This window comes from Pongo abelii, chromosome 14 (assembly GCF_028885655.2).
Source record: "Pongo abelii isolate AG06213 chromosome 14, NHGRI_mPonAbe1-v2.0_pri, whole genome shotgun sequence".
NCBI lineage: Eukaryota > Metazoa > Chordata > Mammalia > Primates > Hominidae > Pongo > Pongo abelii.
This window is the reverse complement of record NC_071999.2, coordinates 72,140,802-72,157,669: the sequence shown is the minus strand read 5'-3', so window position 1 is coordinate 72,157,669 and position 16,868 is coordinate 72,140,802. Positions and strand designations below refer to the sequence as shown.

The following is a 16,868-nucleotide window of genomic DNA, read 5'->3' as shown; positions in this document are numbered from 1 at the left end:
GGAAAGGACTCTTGCTGGGTTTTTTCCTCCGTATTTCTGTACATGTCATTAATAGATGCAAAATTCTGCTTGCAGATTCAGGAACAGCTGCTCCTGTTTAATGTAGTCATTTTATATTTTGTGTGCTCAGATAAAGTACCGCATTCATACTGGGCAATGAGAAATAGGTTGAGGGCGTTTCTGATAGCAGGAACTAATAAATAAGAATATAAGAAGCAAATCACCAACCATGCAGACAATTTTTAATCCTCTCTGCTTGCTTTGAACCCCTGGGGAGACTTATAAGGGTGCGGCGATGTCCCCAAACCATAAAGGGAAGTTGATTCAGAACCTTTTTTTTTTTCTCTAATGTCCTACAGGGGAAAAAGATGTGGAGGAGACTTTTTTGTTTTATGTTTGTTTCAAATGTTTAAATTCAAGCACCACGACTACACCCAAAAGGAGTATAGAGTATACTTTTCTCTCAAGTTTCTTAAAGATACCAATTGTTTTTTCACATGATAGATGCTAGTTAACTGAAATCACAAGAAACAAATGTCAAATTACAGTATACTACTTATCACCTTATGACATTAATATGAGTTCTCTACCACAGGGAGTCCTAAGAGGTATTTGATGCACTTTACAAATCCCAGAAAAAATACAGATCCTTAGTTTGAGGAACTCATTTCACAATAAGACATTTACAAATCAAACAGGCCAAGTTTAAGTCCATGTGAGTTTTCCACACACATAAAAACAAGTCTCCACAACTAAGCATGAAGTTGAGTAGTAAGTTAGAACAAAAGCTGACAGCTCTATCCTCTAACGAAGCAGTTGCTTAGCAGCAAACAGCAAACTGGTTAAGAGCACAGTAAGTATGGTACAGACAAACTCCCCCATTTCCTCTGAAAATACTGCTTGACTTTAAATGGCCAGTTATCATCTGCGCCCAATTTCTACTTTATATAACATGCATAAAACTAGGAATCAAAAACTTCATTTTGAAATTGCTGACACCTTCACATTCATCAAATAGGATCAGTGAAGTTGTTGCATATTTTTCTCAAACACAAACTGAACCTTCCCATTTGTCTCCAAATCTTCTAAAATGTAAAAATTCAAAGAGGAAAGGAGGAAAGGCTGACAGCTAGTGGAATGTTATCATGTTTCACTTTGCAACTTCTAAAACAGGGCAGGGCTCTGAAAAGTTATTATGGAGGAGACGGGACTTTTCCTGTGAGAAATCACACTGAAGGATGGACAATAATATTTTGTTTCTACTCTGTCCCCTTTAGATTTCCTACATTAATTCCAGTTAACTCATCTTCATTCAGTAAATAAATATTTATTGTAAGCTCTTAACATGTCATGTGTATATGTTCCTCATAAAAATTTGCTAGTTTTGATTTCATCAATTGTTATTTGAGGTTGTTAATATTTTTGTAACTCCCTAGATGAAAAAAAATTGCTCATTAAGACATGCAAAATTCACAGTTATTCTGTTTTTGAGTCCAAAATTACTCTAGCAGTCTTTGATACTTTTCTATTCCTTTTATTTTTTATGTTCACAAATTGGCAGTAAATTTTAATTTATGGCTGGCAACAGATCTGCAGATCGTTTTGGCATAAACTCAGAATACAGTCCCTTCGCCTTTTTTTCCTACCTAGATTTCTGCTGATTAATACAGTGAAAGTCTCCCATTCACACACTGACCTTGCCTAAGTCTGCATAGTTTGCAAGAATTAGAAGAGAATGACATTATGAAAAGGTGACACAGCTGCTGGTCAAAACAATCCTCAGGACTGATGGCAAGGAGCTTAATGAAATTCTACTTTTTAGAATATGATCTTATTTAGGAAGTTGTGGAATATACTATTTGTCTTGTTCACCATTGTAGTATTAGCAGCTCGAGTAGTGTCTAGAATATAATGGTACTCAATAATTATTTAAGTGAAGAGATGAATGAGCAATGCTAATACCTTCATATTGGAAATCAGAAATTGTAGTTTTTAGTTTGGTTCTCTCATTGAAACCTATATAGACAAGTCACTTTACCTTACTTCCTTGTCTAAAAAAATGTAACATACTAAAATAGAAAATTAAATTTCTTTTTTTTTTTTTTTTGAGATGGAGTCTTGCTCTCTCTCCCAGGCTAGGGTGCAGTGGCACGATCTCGGCTCACTGCAAGCTGCGTCTCCCAGGTTCACGCCATTCTCTCGCCTTAGCCTCCCAAGCAGCTGGGACTACAAGTGCCTGCCACCACGCCTGGCTAATTTTTTGTATTTTTAGTAGAGACAGGGTTTCACCTTGTTAGCCAGCATGGTCTCGATCTCCTGACCTCGTGATCCGCCCGCCTCAGCCTCCCAAAGTGCTCGGAATACAGATGTGAGCCTCACCAGAAAATTAAATTTCTAAACAATTTCCCACTCAAAAAAGGATGTGATTTCTACATTAGTGGAGCCATTTTAACATAAGTACTTCCAATAAACAGCATAGAAAATTAACTCAGTTTTTGAGTTACAAATGATAAAATGACTCATAAAAAATTCTCAACTCATAAAATATTTTATTTATTACCATTAGAAAAGTGCTTTATAATTTTATCTGTCAAAACTATTTATTATTCTTGATAATGAACACACATAGGTACTAGTAATTTCTATAAATCATAAATTCAGAAACCTTTTCTTAAGGTTTGAGTCTCATCTTTCAAACATGAATGAAGTACATGTGTGTATTAATATTTGTTACCCTTAAGTTGAGTCTGCAAATATTCAGAGCAATAGCAAATTAGGCCATAACCATAGATTGCTTTTTGGGTCCCATTTACTTTACTTTCTAAACCACAATGAGTTTTGGATTTTATTAAGAGGAAATGTGTGCATGCATTGATTTTAGATGGTAAGACCGTATTGAGGAATTTACCATAGACTATCTTTATGACAGTTATTTATAAATCACAATTAAAATGTGTTCTTATAAAAATAAGAAAGTTCAAAATATTTCTAGTAAATATTATAAGAAATATGTGTATTAAAATGCAGTTTCCAGTCTCTATATTTTTTAACTCCCTTTGGAATGATTTCCTTTGCTACTTTGAGAAGAGATATATATGAAAATATTTCAAATAAAGAAAAATCAAATCTTTATTGGATTTATGCAGAGATAAAGCAAAAACATGTTTGAATATAAAATTTTACCATGGTTTTGTATTTTACTTCATCATAAATACTTTCTGGATGGTGTGTGTGTTTGTGTGTGTGTGTGTGTGTGTATGTGTGTGTATTTATTTAGCAATAGATAGATACATAGATACATAGTTAGAATGATAGATAAATAAATGACATATTATTGCTCAAGCATGGCAAGGGAATTAAATCAAAATTAGGTACAATATTTCCATGAGAAGATATTTAAAGAATTCTCTATACATAAAATCATATTTAAACAATTACAAATAACTTTTTTTCTATTTTCATAATATCAATGTATAACATTCCATTGGACAATAATTATTTTAAATGTCTGTCATTAATTAGATAATTGGTTTATTTAGCTGGTAATACTTGGCTTAGTGCTAGATTCATGTTGTTATCATGTTACTTGAGAAGGCAGGATCTTTAATTGCGATGATTAAAAAACTACGTAAAGAAAGTGAAGAATGGAAGTTAGAATAACAGACAAGAGATCAGAAGATTGTTTGGCATTCCTTAGCTCAAGGGAAAACCCATATACCATATATCAAATGTTTCTGTTCTTCCGGATTAAGCTCTAATTTTCTATGAGTGATGAAGATAAACAATTAAAAATTGGGATATGTTTTATTATTACAAAGATAATGTGTGGAAATTTTAGTATGGTCAAAATAATAACATTTTTGAATATCATAATCACATGACCAAACAATACTACTTTAAACACTTGGTATATGCATGGTTGGAAATTAGCTTATGCAGATTCACACATACATACACATTAACAAAAACACAATTCAATTTAGCAAAATATTTATCAACCTGATTTTTATCTTTAACAATAGATTATACATATTTCCTATGCTAATACATATTAATTGACATAACTGTAAGCATTGTCAATAGTTAACACAACTGTATGGTGTCATCTTTACAGGATATTATGTAACTTATTAATCATCTATTAGACATTTTACTGTTTTCTTACCTTTAGACTATTTTATGCAGAAAACAATGACATTTACCACCAAATCCTTGCACATAGGAATGTCTGTAAATTCATAAGACTGAAATAGTAGGCTTGAATGTGAGTCATTCACTTGTGAATGCTATTCTATACCAGTAAGAAATACATAAGAGAAACATTCAAGCAATGATTGGGATTTCCTAGGTGACTCATTCTTTCAGTGACTCTTGAAGAATGATGCTCAGTGCAGGACATGTACATCTTCATTAGGCATCTTGAATGTTCCTTCTTTTGCTTTTCTTCTAAGCTGCAAGAAAAAAGTATTGTAGAGGTTCTTGGTGATATTTCTCAAACCCAACCAGTGTGTCACCTTCTGACTTTCAGGACCCTGTACACCCCCATGTGTGAACACATAGCACTATTAATTGTGTAGAGTAGACCTTCTGATACAAACTTTGCCTAATCAGAATTCATAGTGGCAGTCCTGACAGAAAATAAAATGTGGAAGCCTTAGTAGTTACTTCTTTCATCCTATTCTTTCTCAAGCCAGCCAGAAATCTGGATATAACCTGTCAATGATAAATCAGGTAAACAAATGTGACATGCAAACAATTAACCGGACAGAGGCAATAATAATAAAAATATTTCCCACTGGAGAAAATTGAATAGGTAAGAAATAGATTTAGGAAAACAAAATGTAACTGCCCAGCTCTGGAGAGGCTGAAGGAGTCTCACTGTAATATGTGTTGTCCCTCTTCAGCCAGTCAGGATTTGACTACATTTATAACCCAGACTGAGCTTATTTCCATAAAGATGAATCAAGATGCAAAATTTTTGGAGGCAGTAAGTAAATTCTTTTTCCTCTGAATATACCATTATAGATGTACTGGAAAGATAATGGACAAGTCTTCACTTTCTCAATGGAGAAAACATGTATTCCCGGTTTTTAGTCTTTCCCACCCCACACTAAGAGCTGTGTCACCTCAGAGAAGGCCCTGAGTTGACAAGATCAATAGGTCGCATGGTGAGGCATGCCAAATTCTGTGGATCACATATTTCACTTGTGAAAGAATAATACTTTTTTGGAGGGGGTAGGGGATAAGAGAATCACATCTTTAAAACCGGCCAAACATTGATAGACCATAAGCTTTAAAAATGTAGTTTTAAATTTCAATAATTATAGCTACTTTTTATTGACTATCTCCTATGTGTCAAGTATTCCATAGCAGGAACACTATCTACTATGTGTCATGTATTGCATACCAAGAACAATATTTTTAGCCTTTCAACACTTCCACAGGCAAGGTATTATTTTCTATTTCTCAAAGCCAGGAACTCATTCAACAGCCATGAGGTTTGGTTCTGGCTTCTTTTTAAATTGGTGCTCTGCAGTTCAACCTGAGCAAGTACTACTGAGCCCTTAAACACAACAAAAATCCTTGTTTCCTACACCTTACTGGTCTTTGTTTTTCTGCATGTCAGTTTATTCAGTTCATCTCCTTACATCTGCCTTGATAGTTCAGACATTCTTTAACTTGCATCAATCATTATGATGATAAATTAAAGATGGGTTTGTTTCATCAATTTGCTTCATATCATAATATCCATGTACTGATTCTTAATTCAAACACATCACCACCCTCCCTCCCATCAGACTGATAAATTGTGCACAAATCTGCCAATTAAGACTTAAACATCTCTGAGTCAAATTAATTCAGAAAGATTTTCATAAGCCTCCATAGTTTAAACATTATATCACTCCAATTTACAGTGTCTCATTGCAAATAATTTATAGTAAATTTACATTTTTCTTATTCTCACTTATAAAGTGTTAAAGAAAAATAGTGTAGTGTATGTGAGACAGACTCTAATAAGCTATATTTGAAATAGTTTTGGAGAACAATGTTTTAGTTTTGCTTTTCAGTGTAATCATTGTACCAGGTATATAGTAGATGCTCAATAAAAAATTGTTCCAAGGACCACCTGCAAGAACTGCAGGATTAAGGTATAACTAGTGGTGCATACTTAAACATTCATTATGAGGAAGAAATATCGTCATTGAAACAGTATTAACTATGTTTAAAAATATCACAGATGTATTTTTTTTCTTTTTTACTTCTGTCTGTAAAACATATACTTCTTAATGGCTTAAGGGACTTCCAGAAATGCTTTACAAAGATTCAAGAATCATTTGTTTCACTGCTTTTCTCTTAAGTCTTGACTTCTTTTTACTCACCAGAGTTAAGAGGTATTCCTCAAGGATCACACCAAAGATACATTAAAATCTAGGAGTTTTTAGTAGATCAATCACTGTAAAAGCTATGACAGTCATCCATAATAAGCAGTGTGGTTCCTAGTATAGTCTTTATCACAAAAGGATATTGATAGGTTGACGGCATATTGAAACATAAATGGCAAATATTTGTATTATTGGTTTTCCCTGAAGAGTTAAATATATATAAGAGAGTAAACACTACAATAAATAAGCATGATAGCATGATCTTTCTTATCCAGAAAGAAATACATTTCAGATATTAATATTCAAGCTTAGCTTGCCTTTTCTATAGCACTCACCTAGGCACGTTTCAAAACCTTTGAGAAGAGAATGATGTTCTTGAGATACATGTGCATGAAGGTGAAATGTGTTACAATAGAGGCAATTAGTACCATTTATGATTATAGTTTATGTGACGTTGGCATCAGTTCATTAAAAATGTAGTGAACTATCAACTCGTTTCACACAGATCATTGAACAGCAGTAAAGTGATATCATCTCTACTCCATTATGACTCTGAGTTGGATTTGAACCAGTGACTCACAGGATATAGGCTGTCTTCTGTTGTCAGTCTATAAGTATGCATTCATGAGTTTCAGTATACCTATCTATACTATTTTGTTTCTAACTGCAATCCTTTTTCTTTGAAATGGATACAATCTATAAATTGTCTCTTGAAAAGCACAAATTTTAGGTACTAGAAAATGATTATATTATACATTATATACTTGTATATTATATATTTTTTAATATATACATTCATCATTTTATTAATTCTGAATTTAAGTGGTCATATGTGGCATGGTATTGGAAGGTCTTTTGGCTGCTAGGCAGAAAGAAAACTAGGTTTATTCAAATAGCACAGATGTACTACTCTCATACAATTCTCTAAGGCCTAAATCTCCACCCTACATAATTATAAATATTCTCAGAGATCATAGCAGCTAAAAGAGCATTTTCCAAGAGAACTAAACCAATCTGTGCTGAGGAAACATTAAAATTTATTATTTTTTATAAAATAACTTTTTTTGGTAAACATTACAATTTATTGAAGTTACCATGTATACACTTTAGGTCACATCAGAGAGTGACATTGTGCAAATATATACCAAAGTGATATTCCAAATACCTTTCAACTAGGATATTCTATTCTACTACCAGTGTAGCCAAAGACTAGAGTGATATCTGGGTCAATGGTCAAGAATAATTTCTAATTTAATCTCTTTTAAAATATAGTCTTCTTTTTATGTATATCAATAGCAGTTGCATAGAACTTCGTTATTTAAAATAATAATTTCAGCACAGCTATTTCAGTCAGTAGATCCTGAGACTCTTCAAATAACTTTAATTAATTATTCCAGTACTGCTTTAAGACACTCACATGGGTATGGTGTCCTTTAAAAATAGCAGGTGGGCTGGGCATGGTGGATCATGCCTGTAAGCCCAGCACTTTGGGAGGCTGAGGCGGGAGGATCACCTGAGGTCAGGAGTTCAAGATCAGCCTGGCCAGCATGGTGAAACCCCGTCTCTACTAAAAATACAAAAATTCAGCTGGGCATGGTGGCATGCGCCTGAAATCCCAGCTACTCGGAAGGCTGAGACAGGAGAATTGCTTGAACCCGGAAGGCAGAAGTTGCAGTGAGCCAAGATCGCGCCATTGCACTCCAGCCTGGGCAACAAGAGCAAAACTTTGTTTCAAAAAAACAAACAAACAAACAAAAAGCAGGTGGTATTATAGGAAATATATTGACTACAAATGTTACCCTAAAAACATCAAGTAAGCACAGTGTCTGGTCATTCAAAAGACATGAAATATTGCATTTTCTAAGTATTTATTTAGAGTTATCAAAAGCATATTTGCATATTTCATCTTATTTAATTTTTTTCTGTAATTTTGTCGACAGTATAAGTTTTGTTTAGTTTTGTTTTGCCTTTCTTGTTACACTTGTCAAAGCCCCAACTTTAGTTTTAAGGTCGTGAATTATACAAGATTGAAATTCTTTTTGGTATTTTGCTGGTTGGCCATTACATAGTAAATGGCAAATAATTAATACTTGTTCTTAGCTTTGTTCCTAGTTTGGTTTATTTTGCTTTTACATTGTGTCACTTGTTGAAAGTGTTTTGATTTTGTGTTCCACTAGGCCTGTTTTATTTGGGAGGAGTGTTAATCAGCATGTCCTGTGGTCTTCTTTGTAGTCGCAGCGCCGTGTTACGTTTCACCTCCCTGATGGCTCCCAGGAAAGCTGCAGTGACAGTGGTCTAGGAGACCATGAGCCGGTGGGTAGTGGAACCCTGATCTCACACCCTCTTCCTCTGGTTCAGCCACAGGACGAATTCTATGACCAGGCCTCTCCGGACAAGAGGACTGAAGCAGATGGCAACTCTGATCCCAACTCTGGTGAGTCCCCTTCAAAATTTTGATTGCTTGGAGTTGTTCTGGTTTCGTAGTGCACTTGAGCTTTCAAAAGTAATTGTAGGGGGCAAGGATGAACATTTGGTTTTTTTTTTTTTTTGCTGGCTTTATTGTTGTTGTTGTATTCTTTGAGATATACATTTAATATGTTTGATATGATTTTGGCTGTTAAATTGTATGATGTGTCTTCATTTTATGAACCATTAAAAAAGAAAAAAACATGCTATAAATATAACTGAAAGAAGCCATTTGTTGCAAGATATTCTGATGTCAGACATCTTATGAAATTTGAACACATTTTAGAACTGCAAAAATACAGTTAAGTAGAATAGTCAATGAGAAAAAGAAATCCATTTGCGTATATAAATGTCCTATGAAATTTGATTTTCCAATCAACACTTTACAAAAACAAATAAAGAATATTAGAGTTAAAGGTATTTTAGAATTTGTCTATCAGATTTTCTGGTTTTTACCAGAAAATTAAAAAAAAAAAAAAAGGATTAAATCATGATTAAAACAAATGTAAAGAGGGGAGATAACAATTTGGGGGTTGTTTTTCCTTTATTGTCTACTTGAATTCTTGGATAATTTGTTTTTTTACTACTATGTTGAGGAAGATATATTTGGCCAAAACTTTTATTCTCCGCAGACCCATACCCTACTCCAGAAATCACTGCCCACTCCAAATAAGCATTATTGGGGGGTGTTTTCCTTGGCCTTTGGAGGAAATCTTGGGCAAATGTTAATGCTTTTGCTAATAAAAAACACTGACTAGCTTACTTTTATTAAATAAATAAAAGACCATTTCATCAATTATTATCCCCAGTCTAATGACCGTAATTTCTATTTTACTTAAATTCAAATTATTTTCTGGTGGGGTATGTTCATGGTGGGGAAAGCTATGCATGTGTGGGAGCAAGAGATACGTAAGAAATTTCTGTACATTTATCTCAATTTTGCTGTCATCCTAAAACTGCTCTAAGAAGTAAATAATAAAAATAGTAATTATAATAATGCATCTAAACTAATCAGAGCAAAAAAAAAGTTTTTGCTTGTTTGTTTGTTTAACTCATCTTGAACATGCTCCAAACTGGTTGCACGAAGTGGGAAATTGAAGTATGATGACTTTTTTCTTTATTTTCTACCTATTTTGCTGCTTATTGTTTCAAACATGGAAAATATCTCTGGCATTTCTATGGTGAAAGTAGGAATACCAAGAGGAGGTAAAACATACAACAGGGCTTTCTCAGCCAGTTCTGTGATAGTAATACAGCATTGGTATTCTCTGACTTCCAGCATTTTAAGCTGCTGCTTTTTGTCAAAAAAAAGGAGAGATTCTTTCTAAGGTATGCCTCCTTCCAACCCCCAGCATGTCCCCATCTTTGGAAATCTCTTCTCATTGGCAAATATAAGACATGCAAAGTTACATTTTATCTTCTCTCTGCCAAGAATTTTCTCTACTCAAGGCAATCTTTCAGGAGTATCTAAGCTCCCTGCCGGCTCTGGCTTTTGCTATTTCATGTCCTATACCTTGGTCACACAAAGAAAACATAAGCGCATCTTTTGATTTCACATATCGAGAAGAACAGGACATACCCAAAGAAACAACCTCTTATTATTACACTGAATTTGGGAGAACAAAAACTATCCTCTTTTGATTTCATGGTTTTGACCAGTGTAAGCACCACTGAATCTAAGTGGTTTCATTGAATCAACCTTCTCCAGACTTCTGTGAAGAGGTTTATGTAGGTGGAATTCACACAGCTCTTTCAAAACTGTTTTCCTAGTCTCCAACTTTGCCCTATCCAATTTTAAAACATCTCTTGTTGAAGTAAAGCTAAGAGTCTTACAGCTGGTTCCTGACCATGTTTTCTCTAAGTGTATGTGAGTGGTTGGCTCCTCTTGTCTATGGGCCTCAGACAAAACCAAAGAAGAAAAAGTCCCATTTAAAAAATAGTTGTGCAAATTGTTTTAGGACTTGTCTATAGAGTTTACCAAAGTTAATTTACAAAGATATCTTCAAAGTATTTGTAGTATGTGCAATTCTAGGTAGAATATTTACAATGAATAAGATTAAGACAATGTTTCATGAATTTTTTAGCCAGAATAATGAAATATTTCAGATGCATATGCAAAAATTCTGGGTACAGTAAATTTAAACAATGGATTTCAGAAACCAATGAACGTCTGGGTAATTTTCTAGTTAACTAATTGAATTAGAGATTTTAAAATTTATTTCAGCTAGAAAGCAAAGGCAGCTTTTCAAATTTAATAGCTATAGGGATAAAATGAGCATTCTATATTTTATTTGTCATAGAATATTTTGTCTGTCAGCCAGGGCCAACTGAGAAGTATCTGAGTACAGGAAAAATTGCAAAATTAGGTTATATATACCTTCACTATCATAGCAGCAATAGATATACACAAAAATGAAACATTTGTTGACTCTTATAAGAAATAATGCATTACTGAAAATGTATTTGGAGAAAAGTAAAACTTAGGCTTACGTGCAAAGGCTCACTTAAATATGTATAATAGCTTGGCATGGAAGCACATGCTTGTAGTTCCAGTTACTAGGGAGGCTAAGGCAAGAGGTTCACTTGAGGCCAGGGCTCTGGGGCAGCAGTGAGCTATAATCACGCAACTGCACTCCAGCCTGTGAAACAGAGCAAGACCACCTTTTCCTCAAGTGTAGGTGTGTCTCAAAAAATATGTATAATAATAAAAATTTGGTTTATATTTTATAGCTTAGTTTTTAGAAATAGTAAATTCTAAATTAAAGGCAAATGTATAAAGTTATTACGAGAAATGTATTGTTAAAAAGAATCATGTGGTAATATTTCATTTCATTTTTTGTTTGTCTGTTTATTTGTTTGTCAGGAGATTCAGGGATACTTTGAATACTTTAATCAGTGCCTAACACAGTCTAAGAGTCTGAAGTCTCTAAGAGAAATATATGTTCAAGAAAGAAAAAAATAAAACATGAATGAGATAAAAGTAGCAGGTTGTTGATGGTTGGTAAGTTCATCTAGACCAAATATCTAGACCAAATGGACAGACAAGTTTTGTTTTGTATTTGCCTTTGTTTTTTAGGCTAGAAATAATTTTTACCAATATGGGTCTGATTTCTCCTAAGCCTACACTTAAGAAAGCCCACATTTGAGTTTTCCAGTCATAGAAAAGGGAAAAGAAAAAGAAATATTATTCCTAGCTTTTAAAGTATGTTTAAACTAAGCTGCCCTAGGCCAAAATATCGTCCAATACATATAACAGTTGACCCATTGACTTCGACCTAGGCAGTGGCAATGGGCCAGGTGCCAAATGGAAAAAGATAGCAGAGGTCCTAAACCAGGAAAATAAAAGCAAACAAACAAAAACCTTTCAAACTAGCTTCAAGAAATCTCTAGAGTTTTTACCAATCTAGTCACATGGAAAAAGAGACCCAATGGACAGCACAACCTTGGGCAGCCCAACATTCACCCAACACAGTGACGTCACTCACAAGAATAATGTTCAATAAAATGTCTTTAAACTGGAAAGAGCAGGGCTCTTAGATTGTGACAGTGCCTTGTTCATCATTGGGAAGGGGAGAAAAGAGAAAGTGGAGAAGCGCGAGGCTCTGAGAGCCCCTAGAGGCCAGCAGTTCTCTTGATGTTTAATGGGACATAAAATTTAAACCTCCTTTGTAAATGTCTAGAGCAGAATTAATTAGAATGGCCTAGAAATATTAAGAGAGTCAGACTGAATGTTCATTCATATTAGGATAGAATTATTACATATTATCTTTAAATTTTGCCGTCACATTTTTGGTAATTAACTTTGAGAAATTTGTGAAGTGAGGTACAGTGATGTTGATGAAGTAATCATCTCTAGCAATAATCTTGCTGTTTATTTCTCTATTGTCCCCTTTGAATTCAGTGGAATTTTTTGACTGGATTTTGATAGTTCCTGAAGAGTTGTGATTTTATAGCAGGTAAAATAGGTTTCTATTGGATGTCAGTATTATCTGTAGAAGTACTAAGTAATTTTGATTGTACTTATCTAGATTTCTATTTTTTCAAATATGGTTCATATAAAAAAAGTCATTGAGAGCTAGTACTAATTTCTATAGTAACTATTTCCAGTAGGTATTTTTTCAAAGAAATTAATACAAATGGTAGTATCATGTGGAGACATTTTTGTAAACTTCAGGCTTCAAGATAGGAATATAGGTTATTGCTTCTGAACACACACACACACACACACACACACACATACACACACAGCGGCATTTGATCTAATAATACCAGTCTACAATATTATTCTTTATTCTCAAGTTTATACTTTTGGGTTATTAGCATTATCGATTTTATGTTATATCTAACTCTTGATTAAAACAGTAAGTAAATGATGATAGTCTTTACATGCAATGCCAAAAACAAATTGTTTGCAAATTAAGCAATAATTGATAGGTTTTGTATAAATGATGTTTACATAAATCTAAAGCAGTCTCTACTACATAAGGTATGACTCATATGTCACTAATTTTTGTGTGCTGGAAATAGAGCTTTCATTTTTTTCCTTCCATTTTTTAAAAATGTCTAATCCCCATTGCATGGGTATGACAGAAACTTCAGTTCTTTTTTACCTCAATTCCAGAGGATCGTTATCATCAAAAGGAAGTGCAATATTCTCAACCCTGGGTCATTGGTCTGCTTATATGTCCATTGTCTCATCTGCCCAGAGGGGTCTCAAATGAGACTGCCTTCATTCCAGTCCTCCTGGACTCTTTGGGAAATTGCTGATACCTCATGCCATAGGGAAGGTAAATAGGTTTCAGTGAATTTATCTTTGGACTCCCATGTCTAGATGGACAGCATGGATCATTACTTTTAGGGATCTTCCTGACTCCCTGGACTCTACAATGTAATCTAGCCTCAAGGACTTTCTAATCTTTATCCTCTAGGTTTCTCTGAGTTCTGCTCAACAAACATGATACAGAATCTCTCCTCTTTATATTCCCTCCCCTTTCACTTCTCTTTCTTCTTCCCAACCAGGTTGACTGAATGTATTTAACATCTAGGATCAAAGACTCCCAATAATTTTCTTGATATTTTGTTCCTCAAAAGCACTCCTCTATTTTCTTTTGTCCTCAACAACAAGAAAAAAAATTCATGATAGGCGTACAACTTTGCAAATTAACTACTTTCCTACTGTTCTCCATCCTATCTCATCCTCATCTAATCAATGAATTATAAAGCCAACATATAGGCCAGGTGCCATGGCTCACATCTTTAATCACAGCACTTTGGGAGGCTGAGAAGGGCAGATCATTTGAGGTCAGGAGTTCGAGACCAGCCTGGCCAACACGGTGAAACCCTGTTTCTACTAAAAATACAAAAAAATGAGCCAGGTGTGGTGGTGCGTGCCTGTAATCCCAGCTACTCAGGACGCTGAGGCACTAGAATCGCTTGAACCCAGGAGGTGGAAATTGCAGTGAGCCGAGATGGCACCACAGCACTACAGCCTGGGTGACAGAGTGAGACCCTGTATCAAAAAAAAAAAAAAAAAAAAAAAAATCCAATATATGTTGGCCAAAAGTGGAGTAGGCAAAGGAATACATATATGTATATATGAAAAAAAACCCAACATATATTAACATTTCAAAATTATTATCAAAAATAATTGTGTAAAATTATATTTGTGTTTATTGATAAAATGATTACATCAGCATTCAATTTAAATGTACAGTGGATAGATATGAAAACGATAGACAAAAGAGATTATTTCTCTTTTGCCAAGTTGTTTTAAAGAACATATATGAAGAACTTCCCTCCATTAATTACTGACTAGCCTGAAATACAGTTCTTGCAGGAAATGCAATATACATATTTGATTTGAATATCAATTTACAGAATGATGTTATACCCTAAAAACCTCTAATGGTGACCTAAAATTTTGTTGGTTTGTTCCTTTCTTCAGTATCATAAAAAGATACTAAAATTTTGAGATAATTGTAGATATAAGAGTGTGGGCTGGCTTTTAAAATATTTTAAAATTATTGTTTGTTAGAAATAATAATAGAATTGTATTTTGTTAAAAGAAATGTATCATTGATAGTGATCGATTATGAAGAGTTCATAAAAGAAACAATATAATGTCTGGAATTTGCCTTAATATTACTCTATCAAAATAATAATAATAATAATGGTGGGAATACATTAAACAATAAAATATTAGTAGCTGTTGAGATTGGGTGATGGCTATATGGGTGATTATTACATTAGGCTCTCTATTTTTTTACGTGTTTTAAATTTTCCAAAATACAAAGGTTAAGTACATAGTGGCAAACTGGTATAAAACTCGGAATCAATATATGAAATACTTGAGCTCACATTTTATTTCCTCTTTCTTTCTCTATTGTTTTGATTCAAAAATAAGGTTTACTGTACACTGTACATAAGTATGGGTGGATGTTTTTGTATATAGCAAGCATATTTCATACATTTAAGTATGTTTCTAATGAAGTTGCAATTAAGCAGAGATTTTCAGTAATTACATGTGTATTTGTAAGACTAGAACATAAATTGATAACTGCTCCCATTAAAGACCTTTTAAGTAAAATAAAGTCTTTCAAAACTTCCTTCTGGAACTTAGCAATAAAATTGTTAACCAGTAATGTCTGTGCTTTTCTGTCTGTAGGGTGCCCAACAGAAGTTGAAGGTAGGGCAAGACTGGTATCCTTCTGGCAACCAAATAGATAGTGTCTCTGTGTTCTAAGTATATCCAAGACCTAGAGCACACTTAGTCAACTGCCCTACAAATGAAGCACACATTTGCAGTATTTATCACACTGAATTTTGTTACCTTTTACTGCAGGCAAAGATTTATTCCATTCCCAAGTAGCAGTAAATCATATTTACTTAAGAAGTTAACTCATTAATATGATCATAAACTCTATGTAAAATTCAATGCAACCATTAATTCTAAGAAAATGGTAAAATGATTTTCAATTGAGGATTCTTATTTTTTAAACAAATATAACTAGGACGATGAAAGAATTTCACTAATTCAAAAGCAGACAAAAACAATTATGTGTTCAGATCAGGAACAGTTATTACCACTAATTCAAAATTAAGTCTTAATCTTGTCCCATTGAGAATCATGAATAGAGTTATTTCTGTATCTGATATTTCTTTAAATGTTATTTTAAAGGATTTTCTGCTGTTTAATCATGTGCAAAATTACAAGTTATATTTACTTTGAAAATTCTGCCTGTCATGTACCTCTGACTTTATCTAGACTATGTTACGAATCAGTTGATGAACTTCTCACTGAGTATAGTTTTAATACCTGACATTTATGGTTAATATTTAATAAGTCCTATTTATGACCCAGGAATTCTTGTAAATATTTTGATTCATTGTATATGATCCCCCACTAATACTGTAAATTAGATAGTATTATAAGTAAACTGAAATTCAGAAATTTTAAGTTATTTGTCTAAAACTGCTGAATATGACCCGGGTGCAGTGGCTTATGCCTATAATTCCAGCGATGTGGGAGGCTGAGGCAGGACATAACTTGAAGCCAGGAGTTGGAGACCAGGCTGAGCAACATAACAAGACCGTGTCTGTACAAAAAAATTTAAAAATTAGCCAAGTGAAGTTGTGTGTGCCTGCAGTCCTAGCTACTAAGGAGGCTGAGGTGGGGGGATTGCCTGAGTCTTGGAGTTTGAGCTTGCAGTAAGCTATGATCGTGCCCAGGCACTCCAGCCCAGGTGAAATGACAAGATTCTGTCTCTTAAAAGAAAAAAAAAGAAAAAGAAAAAGCCTACTTGCCAGTAGGTGAGCCCCAAAATATGAACTCAGGAGTGTCTAACTGCACAGCTTTTGCTATTCAGAGAAACATCCTTCAGTGAATATATGGTTTAACATAGTACATGACTCAACACAATCACTACTGGGGATGCATTTTTAATTATAGGACACTAACCTTATTTTTAAGAAGTTTGAGAAAGACAAATGTTAACACAATGCGTTGGTCAAATAGTCTGC

At 33.9% G+C, this 16,868-nt stretch overlaps 1 protein-coding gene and 1 non-coding gene across 4 annotated transcripts in view; both read left to right on the top strand.

Moving 5' to 3' along the window:
• Positions 1–16,868, top strand: part of PCDH9 (protocadherin 9) — a 942,795-nt gene that overhangs the window by 605,165 nt on the left and 320,762 nt on the right. For 2 of the 3 annotated variants that reach the window (XM_063714927.1, XM_024230914.3), the window contains one exon: positions 8,616–8,817. In XM_063714927.1, coding sequence (XP_063570997.1) covers positions 8,616–8,817 — 202 coding nt within the window. The remainder of the gene's footprint in view (positions 1–8,615; positions 8,818–16,868) is intronic. The other variant, XM_024230916.3, reaches the window with a different exon arrangement.
• Positions 9,256–9,317, top strand: LOC112128636 (U7 small nuclear RNA). Its single transcript, XR_002911126.1, has one exon. It is a non-coding gene; the product is annotated as a U7 small nuclear RNA (small nuclear RNA).